Source organism: Pan paniscus, chromosome 20, assembly GCF_029289425.2.
Source record: "Pan paniscus chromosome 20, NHGRI_mPanPan1-v2.0_pri, whole genome shotgun sequence".
In the NCBI taxonomy this organism is placed as follows: domain Eukaryota; kingdom Metazoa; phylum Chordata; class Mammalia; order Primates; family Hominidae; genus Pan; species Pan paniscus.
This window is the reverse complement of record NC_073269.2, coordinates 61,107,719-61,124,309: the sequence shown is the minus strand read 5'-3', so window position 1 is coordinate 61,124,309 and position 16,591 is coordinate 61,107,719. Positions and strand designations below refer to the sequence as shown.

At 50.1% G+C, this 16,591-nt stretch overlaps 1 protein-coding gene across 3 annotated transcripts in view; it reads right to left on the bottom strand.

Annotated features, from left to right (window-relative positions):
• Window positions 1–16,591, bottom strand: part of NLRP2 (NLR family pyrin domain containing 2) — a 37,972-nt gene that overhangs the window by 11,813 nt on the left and 9,568 nt on the right. For 2 of the 3 annotated variants that reach the window (XM_055102904.2, XM_034945006.3), the window contains 7 exons: window positions 13,907–13,978; window positions 10,079–10,144; window positions 8,033–9,599; window positions 6,551–6,721; window positions 5,457–5,621; window positions 1,590–1,760; window positions 1,110–1,280 (listed from right to left, as the gene is read on the bottom strand). In XM_055102904.2, the coding sequence (XP_054958879.1) occupies window positions 1,110–1,280; window positions 1,590–1,760; window positions 5,457–5,621; window positions 6,551–6,721; window positions 8,033–9,599; window positions 10,079–10,144; window positions 13,907–13,978 (2,383 nt within the window). The remainder of the gene's footprint in view (window positions 1–1,109; window positions 1,281–1,589; window positions 1,761–5,456; window positions 5,622–6,550; window positions 6,722–8,032; window positions 9,600–10,078; window positions 10,145–13,906; window positions 13,979–16,591) is intronic. The other variant, XM_055102905.2, reaches the window with a different exon arrangement.

The following is a 16,591-nucleotide window of genomic DNA, read 5'->3' as shown; positions in this document are numbered from 1 at the left end:
CTCCTGCCTCAGCCTCCCAAGTAGCTGGGATTACAGGACCATACCACCACGCCTAGCTAATTTTTGTATTTTTAGTAGAGACAGGGTTTCACTGCATCAGCCAGGCTGGTCTCAAACTCCTGACCTCAGGTGTTCTGCCCGCCTCCTAAAGTGCTGAGGTTACAGGCATGAGCCACCATGCCAGGCCCCAATTCCTTTCTAAAGATTTGTCCTGTAATTTTTTTTTTTTTTTTTTTTTGAGAGAGTCTTGCTCTATTGGCCAGACTGGACTGCAGTGGTGCCATCTCAGCTCACTGCAACCTCCACCTCCCGGGTTCAAGTGATTCTCCTGCCTTAGCCTCCTGAGTAACTGGGATTACAGGCATGTCCCACCATGCCTGACTAATTTTTGTATTTTTAGTAGAGAAACAATGTTTCACCATGTTGGGCAGGCTGGTCTCGAATTCCTGCCCTCAAGGGATCTGCCTGCTTCGGCCTCCCAGGGTGCTGGGATTATAGGCGTGAGCCACTGTGCCAGGCCACGTGTCCTGTGATTTTAGTATTAACAGGAGGATCACATTGAGCATGTGGCTTCCAATAGCTTCCATTGGGAGTCTGAGCGTACACTGGCCCAGAAGACTACCTGATTTGCAAATCATTCATTAAAAAATAAGTAAATGAATTCCATTTACAACCAACTGCATGCAATTTATGTTACAGTTATAGTTCTAAGAACACAGATTAAGAGAAAACACAGCATGGGGTGACATGGCTCATGCCTGTAATTCTAGCACTTTGGGAGGCCAAGGCAGGCAGATCTCTTGAGCTCAGGAGTTTGAGACCAGCCTAGGCAACATGGTGAGACCCCATCTCTAAAATACATACATACATAAAGAGGAAAAAAAACCCTGAAAACTAGCTACATTGTCCAAATCCCTATAGAATATTACTACTACTACTACTTATACTTTTTTCCTACCATCATCTCCCCAGGTCTTACCAGTTGTCATTAGCATCATGCTTGGAACTTTTAGAGGAATTAAGTGTTCTCATAACAACCCTACTCAAACCCGGAGGTGGGGGGTGTGTGCATATACACCCACGCAAACAGGCAGCCAGCACGGACTTACACCAAGGTCTGCAGTTTACACTCGGGGTACCTCAAGCCCTCACACAGAAACTTCACCCCTGTATTCCCAATGGGGTTCTTGGCCAAGCACAGGTGTGTCAGCTCCCGGCTGACAACCAAGACAGCAGCAAGGTCCTTGCAATTGGCTTCTGTAAGGTGACAGTTTTCCAACCTACAAAAGAATCACAAATGGCAACACGGTTGACATTTCCAACTTCAACCTTCCCGGCTAGCTCCACAAGTGCCAGCATCCAAAAGCCCCTTCTTGTGAACTCCCCACCTTCTATCATGCACTGGTGATCCTATGAAGGAATAGGAATGAGAGAAGAATAAAATTCACAGGCCACCGGCCTGGATCTAAACATGTGAACAGGTGTTCACATCAGTGAGAGGTTCCATACAGCCAAGTCAGGCATGACCATTGCTCGTCTGTGGCCCCAGATCGAAAGCACAGCTGCTCTGGAAGAGAGGAGAGACTTACGACAGCCTCTGCAGAAAGCACTTGGGGTGTCTCAAAGTTGTGTACAGCAACTTAGCACCCTCATCCAGAAGCTCATTGTCGGACAGGTTTACGCACGTCAGGGACTGGTTGACTTCAAGGGCCAAGGAGAGATCAGCCCACTGCTGAGTGGTAGCGGAACAAGACACCAACCTGTGGGAGAAATAGGACCACGTCATTTTTTTTTTGGAGACTGAGTCTCACTCTTGTTGCCCAGGTGGCGCAATCTCGGCTCACTGCAACCTCTGCCTCCTGGGTTCAAGTGATTCTCCTGCCTCAGCCTCCCGAGTAGCTGGGACTGCAGGCATGCACCGCCATGCCCAGCTAATTCTGTATTTTCAGTAGAGGTGGGGGTCTCTCCATGTTGGTCAGGCTGGTCTCCAACTCCCAACCTCAGGTGATCTGCCCACCTCGGCCTCCCAAAGTGCTGGGATGACAGGCGTGAGCCACCGCGCCCGGCAGAACAAGTCATTCTTGAGAATCTAACCGCGGAATCGTCTTTGGTTTACATCTCACTGGTTGTGTTATACCCCGACTTGAATTATCTGGAGCAGCAGTTGTCAAAGGGTGGTCAGACCAGTGGCACCAACATCGCCCAGGAATCAGCTGGAAATACAGAACTTAGTCAATCTGACTCTAATGTTGGATGCAGACTCCGCTAACCTATGTTTCATTGTTTGGTTTTTTGAAAGGGAGTTATTTATGCTCTGTCACCCTGGCTGGAGTGTAGTGGCGCGATCTCAGCTCATAGCAACCTCTGCCTCCTGGATTCAAGAGATTCTCCCGCCTCAGCCTCCTGAGTAGCTGGGATTACAGGCAAATGCCATCTTGCCTGGCTAATTTTTGTATTTTTTAGTAGAGATGGGGTTTTACCATGTTGGCCAGGCTGGTCTCAAACTCCTAACTTTGGCCGGGGCAATGGCTCATGCCTGTAATCCCAGCACTTTCGGAGGCCGAGGTGGGCAGATCAGGAGGTCAGGAGTTTGAGACCATCCTGGCCAACATGGTGAAACCCCGGCTCTACTAAACATACAAAAGTTAGATGGGCGTGGTGACACGTGCCTGTAGTCCCAGCTACTCAGGAGGCTGAGGCAAGAGAATCACTTGAACCCAGGAGGCGGAGGTTGCAGTAAGCCGAGATCACTCCACTGCAGTCTAGCCTGGGCGACAGAGCAAGACTCCGTCTCAAAACAAAAAACTCCTGACTTCAAGCGATACACCAGCCTAGGCCTCCCAAAGTACTGGGATTACAGGCAGGAGCCACCATACCCAGCCCACTAACCTATGTTTCAAGGTGCTCTGTTCATCCGGAAAATGTGTTAGAATAAATTCATGAGAAATGAGTGGCTGGGCACAGTGGCTCATGCCTGTAATCCCAGGACTTTGGCAGGCCAAGGCAGGTGGATCATGAGGCCAGGAGTTTAAGACTAGCCGGGACAACATGATGAAACCCCATTTCTCCTAAAAATACAAGAATTAGCTGGGCGTGGTGGCACATGGCTGTAATCCCAGCATTTTGGAAGATGGATGTCACTTGAGGTCAGGAGTTTGAGACCAGCCCAGCCAACATGGTGAAACCCCGGCTCTACTAAATATACCAAAAATTAGCTGGGTGTGGTGGATTGCCCGAGGTCAGGAGTTTGAGACCACCCTGGCCACCAGCATGGCGTAACCCTGTCTCTACCAGAGATACAAAATACTAGAAATACAAAAATACAGGTGGGTGCCTGTAATCCCAGCTACTCGGGAGGTTGACGGAGAAGAATCACTTGAACCCGGGAGGCAGAGGTTGCAGTGAACCAAGATTGTGGCACTGCACTCCAGCCTAGGAGACAGAGCAAGACTATATCTTGAGAAAAAAAGAAAGAAATTCGTGACCCAAATCTTTAATTCACCCAATATTCCCCCTCACCCTGCATCCCATTATCCTCAGGCAAAAAGAAAAGAGGGTAATTGCAACGGTTAGTAATGACAGCAGCCACTATTGAATGCATGTGCTTGGTTTCATTCAACCTTCCAATACCTGTGAGATGTACAGCATCCTATTCAACTGAGAAGATCCCATTAAGCAGCCTAAGGTTGTATCAGTAGAGCCAGAGCAATAAATTTTTTTTCTGTCCTCGAGATGGAGTTTTGCTCTGTTGCCCAGGCTGGAGTGCAATGGCGTGATCTTGGCTCACTGCTACCTCTGCCTCCTAGGTTCAAGCAATTCTCTTGCATCAGCCTCCACGAGTAGCTGGGATTACAGGCACGCGCCACCATGCCCGGCTAATGTTTTTGTATTTTTAGTAGACATGGGGTTTCACCATGTTGGCCAGGCTGGTCTTGAACTCCTGACCTTGTGATCCACCTGCCTTGGCCTCCCAAAGTGCTGGGATTACAGGCATGAGCTACCGCACCCAGCCAAGATTTTTTTTTTTTTTTTTTTTTTTGAGACAGTCTCACACTGTTGCCCAGACTGGAGTGCGGTGGTGTGATCTCAGCTCACTGCAACCTCCGCCTCTCAGGTTCAAATGATGCTCCTGCCTCAGCCTCCTGAGTAGCTGGGACTACAGGCGTGCGCCAACATGCCCAGCTAATTTTGTATTATTATTAGAGACAGAGTTTCACCATGTTGACCAGGCCGGTCTTGAACTCCTGACCTCAAATGATCCACCCACCTCGGCCTCCCAGGCGTGAGCCACTGCGCCTGGCCCAGGGCAATAATTTGAGGCCAATGACCACCTACTACACCAGTGTGGCCAAGTGAGGCTTCATGGAACCCCATGACGCATGTAGGTTCTCATCACCTGGGCAGCCACGTGGACAGCTTCCCAAGGGGAGAGCTCTCAAACCAGAGGACTAACAGAAAAGGGGCAACTTGATGTTCCTGAAGGGTTCTTGCTTGAAAAATGTCAATAGCTGGTATTCTGAATCATCATACAGGAGAAGCATGAACCATGAGTGAATGATCTCTGATAGAAGATAAAGATTCTGGGCTGGGCATGGTGGCTCACGCCTCACTTTGGGAGGCCGACGGCAGGGTGGGGTGGGGGTGGGGGGGGGTGGATCACCTGAGGTCATGAGTTCGAGACCAGCCTGGCCAATGTGGTAAAACTCCATCTCTACTAATAATACAAAAATTAACCAGGTGTGGTGGTGTGCACCTGTAATCCCAGCTACTCAGGAGGCTGAGGCAGGAGAATCACTTGAACCTGGGAGGTGGAGGCTGCAGTGACCTGAGATCATACCATTGTACTCCAGCCTGGGTGACAGAGCGAGACTCCATCTCAAAAAGAAAAAGAAAAAACCAAAACCAAAACATAAGGACTCTGGCTGGGCATGGTGGCTCACGCCTATAATCCCAGCACTTTGGGAGCCTGAGGGGGGGCAGGTCACCTGAGGTCATGAGTTCGAGACCAGCCTGGCAATGTGGCGAAACCAGCTCCACTAAATGCACAAAAATTAGCCAGGTGTGGTGGCGGGTGCCTGTAATCCCAGCAACTTGGGAGGCTGAGGCAGCAGAATTACTTGAACCCAGGAGACAGAGGTTGCAGTGAGCCAAGATCGTGCCATTGCACTTTGGCCTGGTCAACAGAGCAAGACTCCATTAAAAAAAAAAAAAAAAAAAAGATAAAGATTCTGGGAGTTTCTTTGGATTCAGGGTCCTCACGTATGGTTGTCCAGGTTGTTTACTGTTCAAGGCAAGTAGAAACTCAAGTTCAGCCCATGCTGCATCCTGGGTCATCTGCCCTTAGTACTGTTTCTAGTCAGAATAACGAACTTTTTCTTATTTACACAAAATTGCCACATAAGCTTGTGGTAGCTTATGTTTGTATGATGAAGGATTTTAATGATTAAGAGATATACCCGAGATATCGCAGGTTACATTCTGGATGTCTCAAGACCTCACACAATGCGGGAAACATATCATCCTGGTCGTTGCCTTGAAGGGTCAGATACGTTACAGTCTTGTGACCTCGAAGAGCTAGGCAGAGGTTCCGATGAGCATCAGCTGGGGAAATGTTTTTGAACCTAGGGAAAAGAGAACGAAAGTGAAATCTTTAGTGTGTACACCTGTATCGTACTTAAATGGAAACCAGGGGCTCGATATATTTAAACTTTAGGAACTATTTTTTCCATGTTTAAATTTTTGTCCATCTTTACAGATTTTTTTTTTCTTTGAGATGGAGTCTCACTCTGTTGCCCAGGCTGCTGGAGTGCAGTGGCGCGATCTCGGCTCACTGCAAAGCAAACTCTGCCTCCCGGATTCAAGCGACTCCTACCCTCAGCATCCGGAGTAGCTGGCATTATAGGCACCTGCCACGACATCTGGCAAATTTTTGTATTTTTTGTAGAGACAGGGTCTTGCACCATCTTGGCCAGGCTGGTCTTGAACTCCTGGCCTCAAGTGATCCCCCCGCCTTGGGCCCCCAAAGTGCTGGGACTACAGGCGTGAGCCATTGTGCCCGGCCCTTTTTTTCTTTCTCTTTTTTTTTTTATTGAGACGGAGTCTCGCTCTGTCACTCAGACTGGAGTCCAGTGGCAGGATCTCGGTTCACTGCAACCTCCGCCTCCTGGGTTCAAGTAATTCTCCTGCCTCAGCCTCCCAAGTAGCTGATATTACAGGTGCCTGCCACCACGCCTGGATAATTTTTGTATTTTTAGTAGAGGCAGGGTTTTGTCATGTTGGCCAGGCTGGTCTCGAACTCCTGACCTCAAGAGATCTGTCTGCCTCGGCCTCCCGAAGTGTTGGAATTACAAGTGTGAACCACCATGCCCAGCCCCTAGAAATTACTTTATACGATTACCCCACAAAATAAATTTAAGGACAGGACTCTCTCAATTCCCTGTGTCTTGAGCACTTAAGAGTCTAGTACAGGAATCTGAATATTGCTCCAATGTTAACATTGTACCATTTTCACACCCTAAGGATTTTAGTTCACGAATTAGTTTCTACTTACACCACTCTCTGGAGATGACAGGTGTCAGAGGCTATTTGTTCACACAGGATCCTTACTAGGGAGGCACTGAGAAAGCTATCATTGATTGCTAGACCCATCAGATCCTTATTTGATCCAAATATGGAACAAAGGTCCGTCCAGAAAGGAAGCATGTGCTGATCATCCTGGGATCTATAGGGAAGAGAAGAAGGGGGTTACACCAAATGTGTGTCCATCACGGCTGAAGTATTTAGGGTTTCTCTGGGCATATACCCCTGACAAATGAGTATAATTGAAAGCTGGACCATGTAATCACTTATTAGCACCACCATCAGACAACTCAACACCCAAGAAGCATCACAGGAGAAAGAACCTATTCTTCTTAGACAAAAATCCAATAGAGGGTAAAAATAAGTTAAAATGCTAAGCACATCATTGATAAAAGATAGAGAATATAGACTGGGCACGGTGACTCACGCCTATAATCCTAGCACTTTGAGAGGCTGAGGCAGGTGGATCACCTGAGGTCGGGAGTTCGAGACCTGCCTGGCCAACATGGTGAAACCCCGTCTCTACTAAAAGTACAAAAATTAGCTGGGCATGGTCGTGGGTGGCTGTAATCCCAGCTACTCATGAGGCTGAGGCAGGAGAATCATTGAACCTGGTGGGGCAGAGGTTGCAGTGAGCCGAGATCGAGCCACTTCACTCCAACCTGGGAAAAAGAGTGAAACTCCGTCTCAAAAAAAAAAAAAAAAAAAAAAGATTGGGAATATACATATCTATACGTATCAATAAGAAATATTCAGGCAGGGCGTGTGGTAACTCATGCCTGTAATCTCAGTGCTTTGGGAGTTCAAGACCAGCCTGGACAACATAGTGAGATTTTTGTCTTTCCAAAAAAAAAAAAAAAAACACCCCACTTAAGTTAGCTGGGCATGATGGTACACATTTAATAACTGTCATCCCAGGTACTCAGGAACATCACTTGAACCCAGAAGTCTGAGGCTGCAGTGAGCTGATTTCACCACTGTACTCCAGCCTGAGCAACACAGCAAGACCCTGTCTTCAAAAAATATATTTGGGCCGGGCATGGTGAATCATGCCTGTAATCCCACTTTGGGAGGCTGAGGCAGGTGGATCACCTGAGGTCAGGAGGAGTTCAAGACCAGACTGGCCAACATGCTGAGATCCCGTCTCTAATGAAAATATAAAAATTAGCCAGGCAAGGTGGCAGGCGCCTGTAGTCCCAGCTACTCAGGAGGCTGAGGCAGGAAAATCACTTGAACCCGGGAGGCAGAGGTTGCAGTGAGCCAAGATCGCGCCACTGCGCTCCAGCCTGGGCGACAGAGCAAGACTCCATCTCAAAACAAAAACAAACAAAGAGTCCAACAAGAGGGAATTCCTGACCCTAAGCCACAGTGCATAGGAGGCTCTGGCCTCTTCCTAAGGGGGCATGGGATGAGGCTAAAGATGGAACGACTGGTAGAGTGAAACGGTTCTCACCTCTCAACCTCGGCGTCTGATTCAGACGCAGTGACATTCTCCGGGAGATTCTCCTTTATTACCTGCAGTGACATTTTCTGCAGGTTTCGACAGTGCTTGACGCAGAATGAAGATGGCACAACGTCTACTGCATTTAAGTGCAGGGATATTTCCTTGAACTGAGCCATCACCTCCTTCACCAGCTCCTCCTCCTGAGACTCGTACAGACAGCCGAGGAGCTCCTGCAGGTCTGTCACCGTTGAATGTCCACCCTTACAGCTTATGTCGCATCGCAGCAATTCCTGTTTGATGTCCGGTGACATCCGGCAGCCAAAAGTGGCCTCCAACTCCTTGGCTCTCTTCTCGTTAGCGAGGCCGAAGAAGTAGTAGCCTGCTTGGATCAGGTCGGGGTTCCTGAGTCTTTCTACTCCGGAAAGCAGCTTCTGTACGTCCCCAATGTCCGAGGTGTGGCCGTCCCTGTCCTCCTCCTCCTCCTTCTCCAGGGCGTAGAACAGGGCAGTGAGAAACTGCTGGAAGCTGAGGTGGATGAAGGAGTAGCAGCCTTTGGAGACTCTGTCGTGGCGGAGGATGTCTCCGTCCAGGAACAGACGGAGGTCGGACTCCTGCACCCCAAGCCTTTCCAGGTCCTCTCGGTGGAGCACGGACGTCTGCGCCCACAGGCCCTGCGCGGCCAGGAGGCTCAGCGTCCGCAGCGCGCCCCACAGCTGTGCGCCCTGCGGGAACCGGCTGCAGAGGAAGCGCAGGAACAGCCCCGTGCGGGTGAGGCAGGTGGGGACCGGGTCCTCCCCCTTCTCCATCTGCAGCTTCAGAGTCGTGCACACGATCCAGCACACCGCGGGGGCCGAGCCCCGCTGGAACAGGTCCGCGTTGCTCCTCATTAGCTCAAAGGCACGCATGGCTTGGTCCTCGTCTCCAAAGTGTCTCAGGAAATAGGCCCTCCTGTCCTCCTCCAGGAAGCCCTCCACCCTTACGTAGATCGGCTCCTCCGCCAGGATCCGGAGGTCCCTCAGGGCCCTGGGCCGCGTGGTGACCAGCAGGGCGGCCTTGGGTAACATCACCCTGTTCAGCAAACTCCCCAGGAGGACGGGCACCGGCTTCTTCTTCTCCCAGTCCCCGCAAATGTCCTCGATCAGCGCCCCAGGTGCGGCTCCCAGCTCATCAAAGCCGTCAATCACGAACAAGATTTTCCGTGCTTGGGCTAGGATGTGTGGAATGTCATCCTGCAATTCAGGCCAGTCCCTGAAGACCAGCTCTGCAAAACTGCACGGGCCCAGGCGGCTGAGCTCCCTGCAGCTGAGGTAGAACGCATATTTGAATTTGTGGATGAGGTTGTCCTCTGCCCAGTCTAGCATTAGTTTCTGGGCCAGTGTGGTTTTCCCAAGGCCTGCAGGACCATACAGCACCACCGTGTATGAGAAGGGCCCGGGAAGCACCCTGGGGTTGCTGAATGGGATCAGCATCTTGTATCTCTCAGCCATAACTTGGACCTCTTTGCTGTCTCCAGGCCAGCTCTTCCACATCTCCCGGAACTTCGTCTTCAATATATACCTGCACCTATTGTCTTTGTCTTTATCATTGGTGAGGAGGGAAGGGAGAGAGGATGCAATCAGTTACCCATAGGGAAAACCAAAATAACAAAATGCCTTGTGTTGGCCGGGCACAGTGGCTCATGCCTGTAATCCCAGCCCTTTGGGAGGTCGAGGCAGGCAGATCACCTGACATTGGGAGTTCAACACCAGCCTGACCAACATAAAGAAACCTTGTCTCTACTAAAAACAAAAAATTAGCCAGTCATGGTGGCGCATGCCTGTAATCCCAGCTACTCCGGAGGCTGAGGCAGGAGAATTGCTTGAACCTGGGAGGCGGAGGTTGCAGTGAGTCGCGATCACGCCATGGCACTCCAGCCTGGGCAACAAGAGCAAAACTCCGTCTCGATACATACATACATAAATAAATGCTTTGTGTTACATAGGAAAGTTAAGAGGACTTCAAGTTTATAAAGAGAAACCTGATCCCAAGCTCCCTGCAGGAAGATATGGTACAGACCTGGCTTTTTTCCTTTAAAGATGTCTTTACCCAGGCAGATGACATTTCCTTTCGTTTCTGGAAACGCTACAAAATACAAACTCATGTGAGCTTGACACAAAATCAGGTGTATTTCCTGTGGAGTCCCAATTAGAGAAAAGGAGGCAGGCTGATGGGGGTGGGGGGGGGCAGGGGGCGCGGGATCAGATAAAGCAAATAAGCTACAAATGTGTTTTCCGGCCAGGTGTGGTGGTTCATGCCTATAATCCCAGAACTTTGGGAGGCTGAGGTGGGTGGATCACTTGAGCTCAGGAGTTCGAGACCAGCCTGGCCAACACAGAAACCCCATCTCTACTAAAAATGCAAAAATTAGCCAGGCGTGGTGGCGCATGCCTGTAATCTCAGCTACTTGGGAGGCCAAGAGGCTCGAGAATTGCTTGAACCTGGGAGGTGGAGGTTGTAGTAAGAGATCGCACTACTGCACTCCACCCTGGGCAACAAAGCAAGACTCCATCTCAATAAAATAAATAAATAAGCTTTCCTCCATGGTTCAGGGCATACAAACAAGAGGAAACAGGTCAGCTATAGGTCTGTTTGAGACAGTCTCACTCTGTTGCCCAGGCTGGAGTGCAGTGGCGCAATCTCAGCTCACTGCAACCTCCGCCTCCCGGGTTCAAGCGATTCTCCTGCCTCAGCTTCCCGAGTAACTGGAATTACAGGCATGTGCCACTGCATCTAGTTTCGCCATGTTGGCCAGGCCAGTCTAGAACTGCTGACCTCAGGTGATCCACCCACCTCAGCCTCCCAAAGTGCTGGGATTACAGGCGTGAACCACTGCACTGGGCCAGGTCTGCTTTTATGGTCCAGGAGATATGGCTCAAGATGTTTGGCCTTCCTGGCCAGATCACACACAGAGCTCACAAACTCCCTGTTTGCCATGAAACGCCTCAGTTTATCAAACACTTCTGCTGAAAGAAGACTGCAAGTTAAATCCCCTGTTGACATTATCAATCAGCCCAAGCCCTATTCTATAAAATCTGCAGGAAGCTTTGGTCTCCTGGCAGTGAGCTACTCTCATGACAACCTGCCCGCTGGAGTCTCTCTGCTAATGTCTTTTCCTACTTTCTCCAATAAATCTGCCTTCCTTTACCTACGATTGTCTTCATAAATTTCTTTACCCGCGGCTGGGCGCGGTGGCTCACGCCTGTAATCCCAGCACTTTGGGAGGCCAAGGCGGGTGGATCATAAGGTCAGGAGATCGAGACCATCCTGGCTAACACGGTGAAACCCTGTCTCTACTACAAATACAAAAAATTAGCCGGGCGTGTGGCAGGCGCCTGTAGTCCCAGCTACTGGGGAGGCTGAGGCAGAATGGCGTGAACCCGGGAGACGGAGCTTGCAGTGAGCCGAGATCGCGCCACTGCACTCCAGCTTGGGTGACAGAGCAAGACTGTCTCAAAAAAAAAAAAACAAAAACATTTCTTTACCTGCCATGCCACCAGGCACTATTCACCCACATTTCCTGCTGAAGCATGATGATATAGCAGGCACCACAGTACCCCAAGTCGCACCGAAATTCTTTGTCAAGATTGTGCTAGGCCAGGCACAGTGGCTCACGCCTGTCATCCCAGCACTTTGGGAGGCCAAGGCGGGCGGATCACGAGGTTAGGAGATCCAGATCATCCTGGCTAACACGGTGAAACCCTGTCTCTACTAAAATACAAAAAATTAGCTGGGCGTGGTGGCACACACCTGTACTCCCAGCTATTTGGGAGGCTGAGGCAGGAGAATCGCTTGAACCTGGGTAGCAGAGGTTGCAGTGGGCCAAGATCGCACCACTGCACTCCAGTCTGGGCAACAGAGCAAGACTCCATCTCAAGAAAAAAAAAGATTGTGTGCCGGGAATGACATTGGCCGGGTCTAGAGAGATGAACAGGGCAAACAATTCCTTCAACCAAGTTACTCACCTCTATTATACAGAGCCATAGCAAGAAATACTTGCTGTATCAAAAGTCAATGTGGGCTAGGTACGGTGGCTCATGCCTGTAATCCCAGCACTTTGGGAGGCTGAAGTGGGTGGATCACCTGAGGTCAGGAGTTCAAGACCAGCCTGCCCAACATGGTGAAACCCTGTCTACTAAAAATAAAACAAATGCAAAAATTAGCCAGATGTGGTGGTGGGCGCCTATGATCCCAGCTACTCGGGAGGCTGAGGCAGAATCACTTGAACCTGGGAGGTGGAGGTTGTGGCGAGCCGAGATCACACCATTGCACTCTAGCCTGGGCGACAAGGGCAAAACTCTTTCTCAAGAAAAAACAAAAATGCTACCAGGAAGATAAGAGGGAACGTGGAGTAAGCAAGGCTGATCTGAAACTGATCACAGGCTAGGTGCGGTGGTTCACAGCTGTAATCCCAGCACTTTAGGAGACCGAGGTAGGTGGATCACTTGAAGTCAGGAGTTCCAGACCAACCTGGCTACCCTGGTGAAACCCCATCTGTACTAAAAACACAACAGTTAGCCAGGCATAGTGGTGGGCACCTATAGTCCCAGCACCTGGGGAGGCTGTGGCAGGAAGATCCCTTGAACCCGGGAGGCAGAGATTGCAGTGAGCCAAGATCGGGCCACTGCACTCCAGCCTGCACGACAGAGTGAGACTCTATTTCAAAAACAAAAAAACAGAAAAAACCTATCACAAAGTCAGCTCAGGCAAGTCACCTACCCAAAAGACTCAATTTTCTCTGTAAGTTGTTTATATTAAAGTTGTCTGAGCAATGTACCATAAATACATTTATGCCTGTCAATGTTTTTTTTTTTTTTTTTTTTTTTAAGATGGAGTCTCGCACTGTTGCCAGGCTGGAGTGCAGTGGCACAATCTTGGCTCACTGCAACCTCCACCTCCCGGGTTCAAGCGATTCTCCTGCCTCAGCCTCCTGAGTAGCTGGGACTACAGGCGGGTGCCACCACACCCGGCTAATTTTTGTGTTTTTAGTAGAGTTGGGGTTTCGCCATGTTGGCCAGGACGGTCTCGATCTCTTGATCTCGTGATCCACCCGCCTCAGCCTCCCAAAGTGCTGGGAGATTACAGGTGTGAGCCACCACACCTGGCCACCAGTCAACTTTTAAATAATTTAAAGAAGGCCGGGTACGGTGGCTCACGCCTGTAATCCCAGCACTTTGGGAGACTGGGGGGGGGGCAGATCTCTTGAGGTCAGGAGTTCGAGACCAGCCTGACTGAGATGGTGAAACCTGTCTCTACTAAAAGTACAAAAAAAATTAGCTGGGCGTGGTGGCATGCACCTGTAGTCCCAGCTACTCAGGAGGCTGAGACAGGACAATCACTTGAATCTGGGAGGCGGAGGTTGCAGTGAAAAGGGATGGTGCCACTATACTCCAGCCTGGGTGACAAGAACAAGACTTCGTCTCAAAAAAAAAAAAAAAAAAATTAGCTGGGTGTGGTGGCAGGTGCCTATAATCCCCGCTACTCAGGAGGCTGAGTCAGGAGAATCAGGAGAATCGCTTGAACCTGGGAGGTGGAGGTTACAGTGAGCCGAGATCGCGCCATTGCATTCCAGCCTGGCCAACAGAGAAACTGTCTCAAAACAAAAACAAAAACTCTCTGCATCGTGCTCCTAACTTTCTACAAACTGAGTTCTAATTCTCTGCAACGTTCGTTCTTCCCTCTATTCTTATGGAAGGGAGGTTGGCATTCTCCAGAAGACAGTGGGCACATTAAGAATAGTGGAGAAAAAGACTGGAGAGAGATGGGGTTCTTCAAAGGAACAGGAGAAAGCAGCAAGAATGGGCGGCTTCCTCAGCTGACTCCAACACTGGAGGTCCTGACACCCACCTAGTGCTTCTGTTTTGAGGCGCTCTAGCATTTCGTCCACGTCTAGAGGTGGTCGTTCTTTCCTTGTTATCCCTGAAGAAAAAGGGGGGCGTTACAGGCCTGTTGCTGTGCTGGCAGTGGGACTCCAAGATGGCTCAAGTTCGACCACTGAGTCTCGGTAGTGAAGCCTAGATTAGGTACTAAAAAGGACGTTGACAAGGTACTGGATGTAAAAGTGAAAGTACATTAGGCCATGATCCCAGGTTTACGTGCCTTTCCGGTGAGAATTCCTAAGTAGTTCAGAACACATGGTGTGAAAGACACACACACACACACACACACCCCCCTCACGCATGAGGCCACTGGAAAGGCTTTGAAGATTAACTGCCTAGTTTTTCTCTTTTTTTTTGAGATGTAGTTTTGCTCTTGTTGCCCAGGCTGGAATGCAATGGTGCGATCTCGGCTCACTGCAACCTCAGCCTCCTGGGTTCAAGTGATTCTCCTGCCTCGGCCTCCCGAGTAGCTGGGATTACAGGAATGCGCCACCATACCTGGCTAATTTTGTATTTTTAGTACAGACAGGGTTTCTCCACGTTGGTCAGGCTGGTCTCGAACTCCCAACCTCAGGTGATCTGCCTGCCGGGCCTAACCCCCTAGTTTCTGATGAGGTAGATAAATTTAAAATGAACTGGGAAAGAATGTAAGAACAAGGTGGAATCAGCCGGGCATGGTGGCTCACGCCTGTAATCCCAACACTTTGGGAGGCCGAGGCAGGCGGATCATGAGGTCAGGAGATCGAGACCATCCTGGCCAACATGGTGAAGCCCCGTCTCCACTAGAACAAAAAATTAGCCGGGCATGGTGGTGTGTTACCTTTAAGTCCCAGCTACTTGCGAGGCTGAGGCAGGGGAATTGCTTGAACCCAGGAGGCGGAGATTGCAGTGAGCCAAGATCGCTCCACTGCACTTCAGCCTGGCAAAAGAGCAAGCGAGACTCCGTCTCAAAAAAAAAAAAAAGAGAACAAGGTGGAATCCTAATAACAATATCTGCAGCTTAACCCTGGATAATGAAGAGGCGAGACCATGGAACTCCTGAAAAGATGCTGGGGAGGGAACTGGACACGGGCATGTGAACTTCAGGACAAAGGCTGATCTGAGAAGAGCCTTTAGAGTCTTCACCACCAGGTGAGGTGGCTCATGCCTGTAATCCCAGTACTTTGTGAGGCTGAGGCAGACAGTTCATTTGAGGTCAGCAGTTTGAGACCAGCCTGGCCAACATGGTGAAACGCTGTCTCTACTAATACAAAAATTAGCCAGACGTGGTGGTAGGCGCCTGTAATCCCAGCTACTCGGGAGGCTAAGGCAGGAGAATCACTTGAACCTGGGAGGCGGAGGCTGCAGTGAGATTGTACCACTGCACTCCAGCCTGGGTGACAGAGCAAGACTCTGTCTCAAAAAAGGTCTTCATGAGACCAGGCGCAGTGACTCACACCCGTAATCCCAACACTTTGGGAGGCTGAGGCACGCGGATCACGAGGTCAGGAGTTCAAGACCAGCCTGGCCAACATGGTGAAACCCCATCTCTACTAAAATTACAAAAATTAGCTGGGCTTGGTGGCAGACACCTGTAATCCCAGCTACTCGGGAGGCTGAGGCAAGAGAATCGCTTGAACTGGGAGGCGGAGGTCAGAGGTTGCAGTGAGCTGAGATCATGCCACTGCATTCCATCCTGGGCAACAGAGTGAGACTTTGTCCAAAAAAAAAAAAGTCTTCATGGCCAGGTGTGGTGAATCATGTCTGTAATCCCAGCACTTTGGGAGGCCAAGGTGGGAGGATCACTTGAGACCAGGAGTTTGACACCAACATAGTGAAACTGTCCCTACCAAAAATACAAATATTAGTCAGGTGTGGCAGTGCACACCTGTAGTCCCAGCTACTCAGGAGGCTGAGGTAAGAGGATCTCTGGAGCCTGGAAGTTTGAGGCTGCAATGAGCTATGACTGCACCACTGCAATCAAGCCGGAGCAACACAGCAAGACCCCATCTCAAAACACAATCTTCAGGGGCTGGGCGCGGTGGCTCACGCCTGTAATCCCAGCACTCTGGGAGGCCGAGGCGGGCGGATCACAAGGTCAGGAGATCGAGACCATCCTGGCTAACACGGTGAAACCCCATCTCTACTAAAAACACAAAAAAATTAGCCGGGCGGATCACAAGGTCAGGAGATCGAGACCATCCTGGCTAACACGGTGAAACCCCGTCTCTACTAAAAACACACAAAAAATTAGCCGGGCGTGGTGGTGGGCGCCTGTAGTCCCAGCTACTCGGGAGGCTGAGGCAGGAGAATGACGTGAACCCGGGAGGCGGAGCTTGCAGTGAGCCGGGATCGCGCCACTGCACTCCAGCCTGGGTGACAGATTGAGACTCTATCTCAAAAAAAAAAAAAAAAAAAAAAATCTTCAGGATATAAGTAGCTGGTAAGGGCCAGGTGTCATGGCTCACACCTGTACCCCAGCAGTTTGGGAGGGTGAGGCGGGAGGACTGATTGAGTTTAGTAATTCGAGACCAGCCTGGGCAACATAGCAAGACCCTGTCTCTACAAAAAGTGAAAAAAATTAGCCAGGCATGGTGGCAAGTGCCTGTGGTCCCAGCTACTCAGGAGGCTGAGGCAGGAGGATAACCAGAGCTTGGGAGGTCAAGGCTGCAGT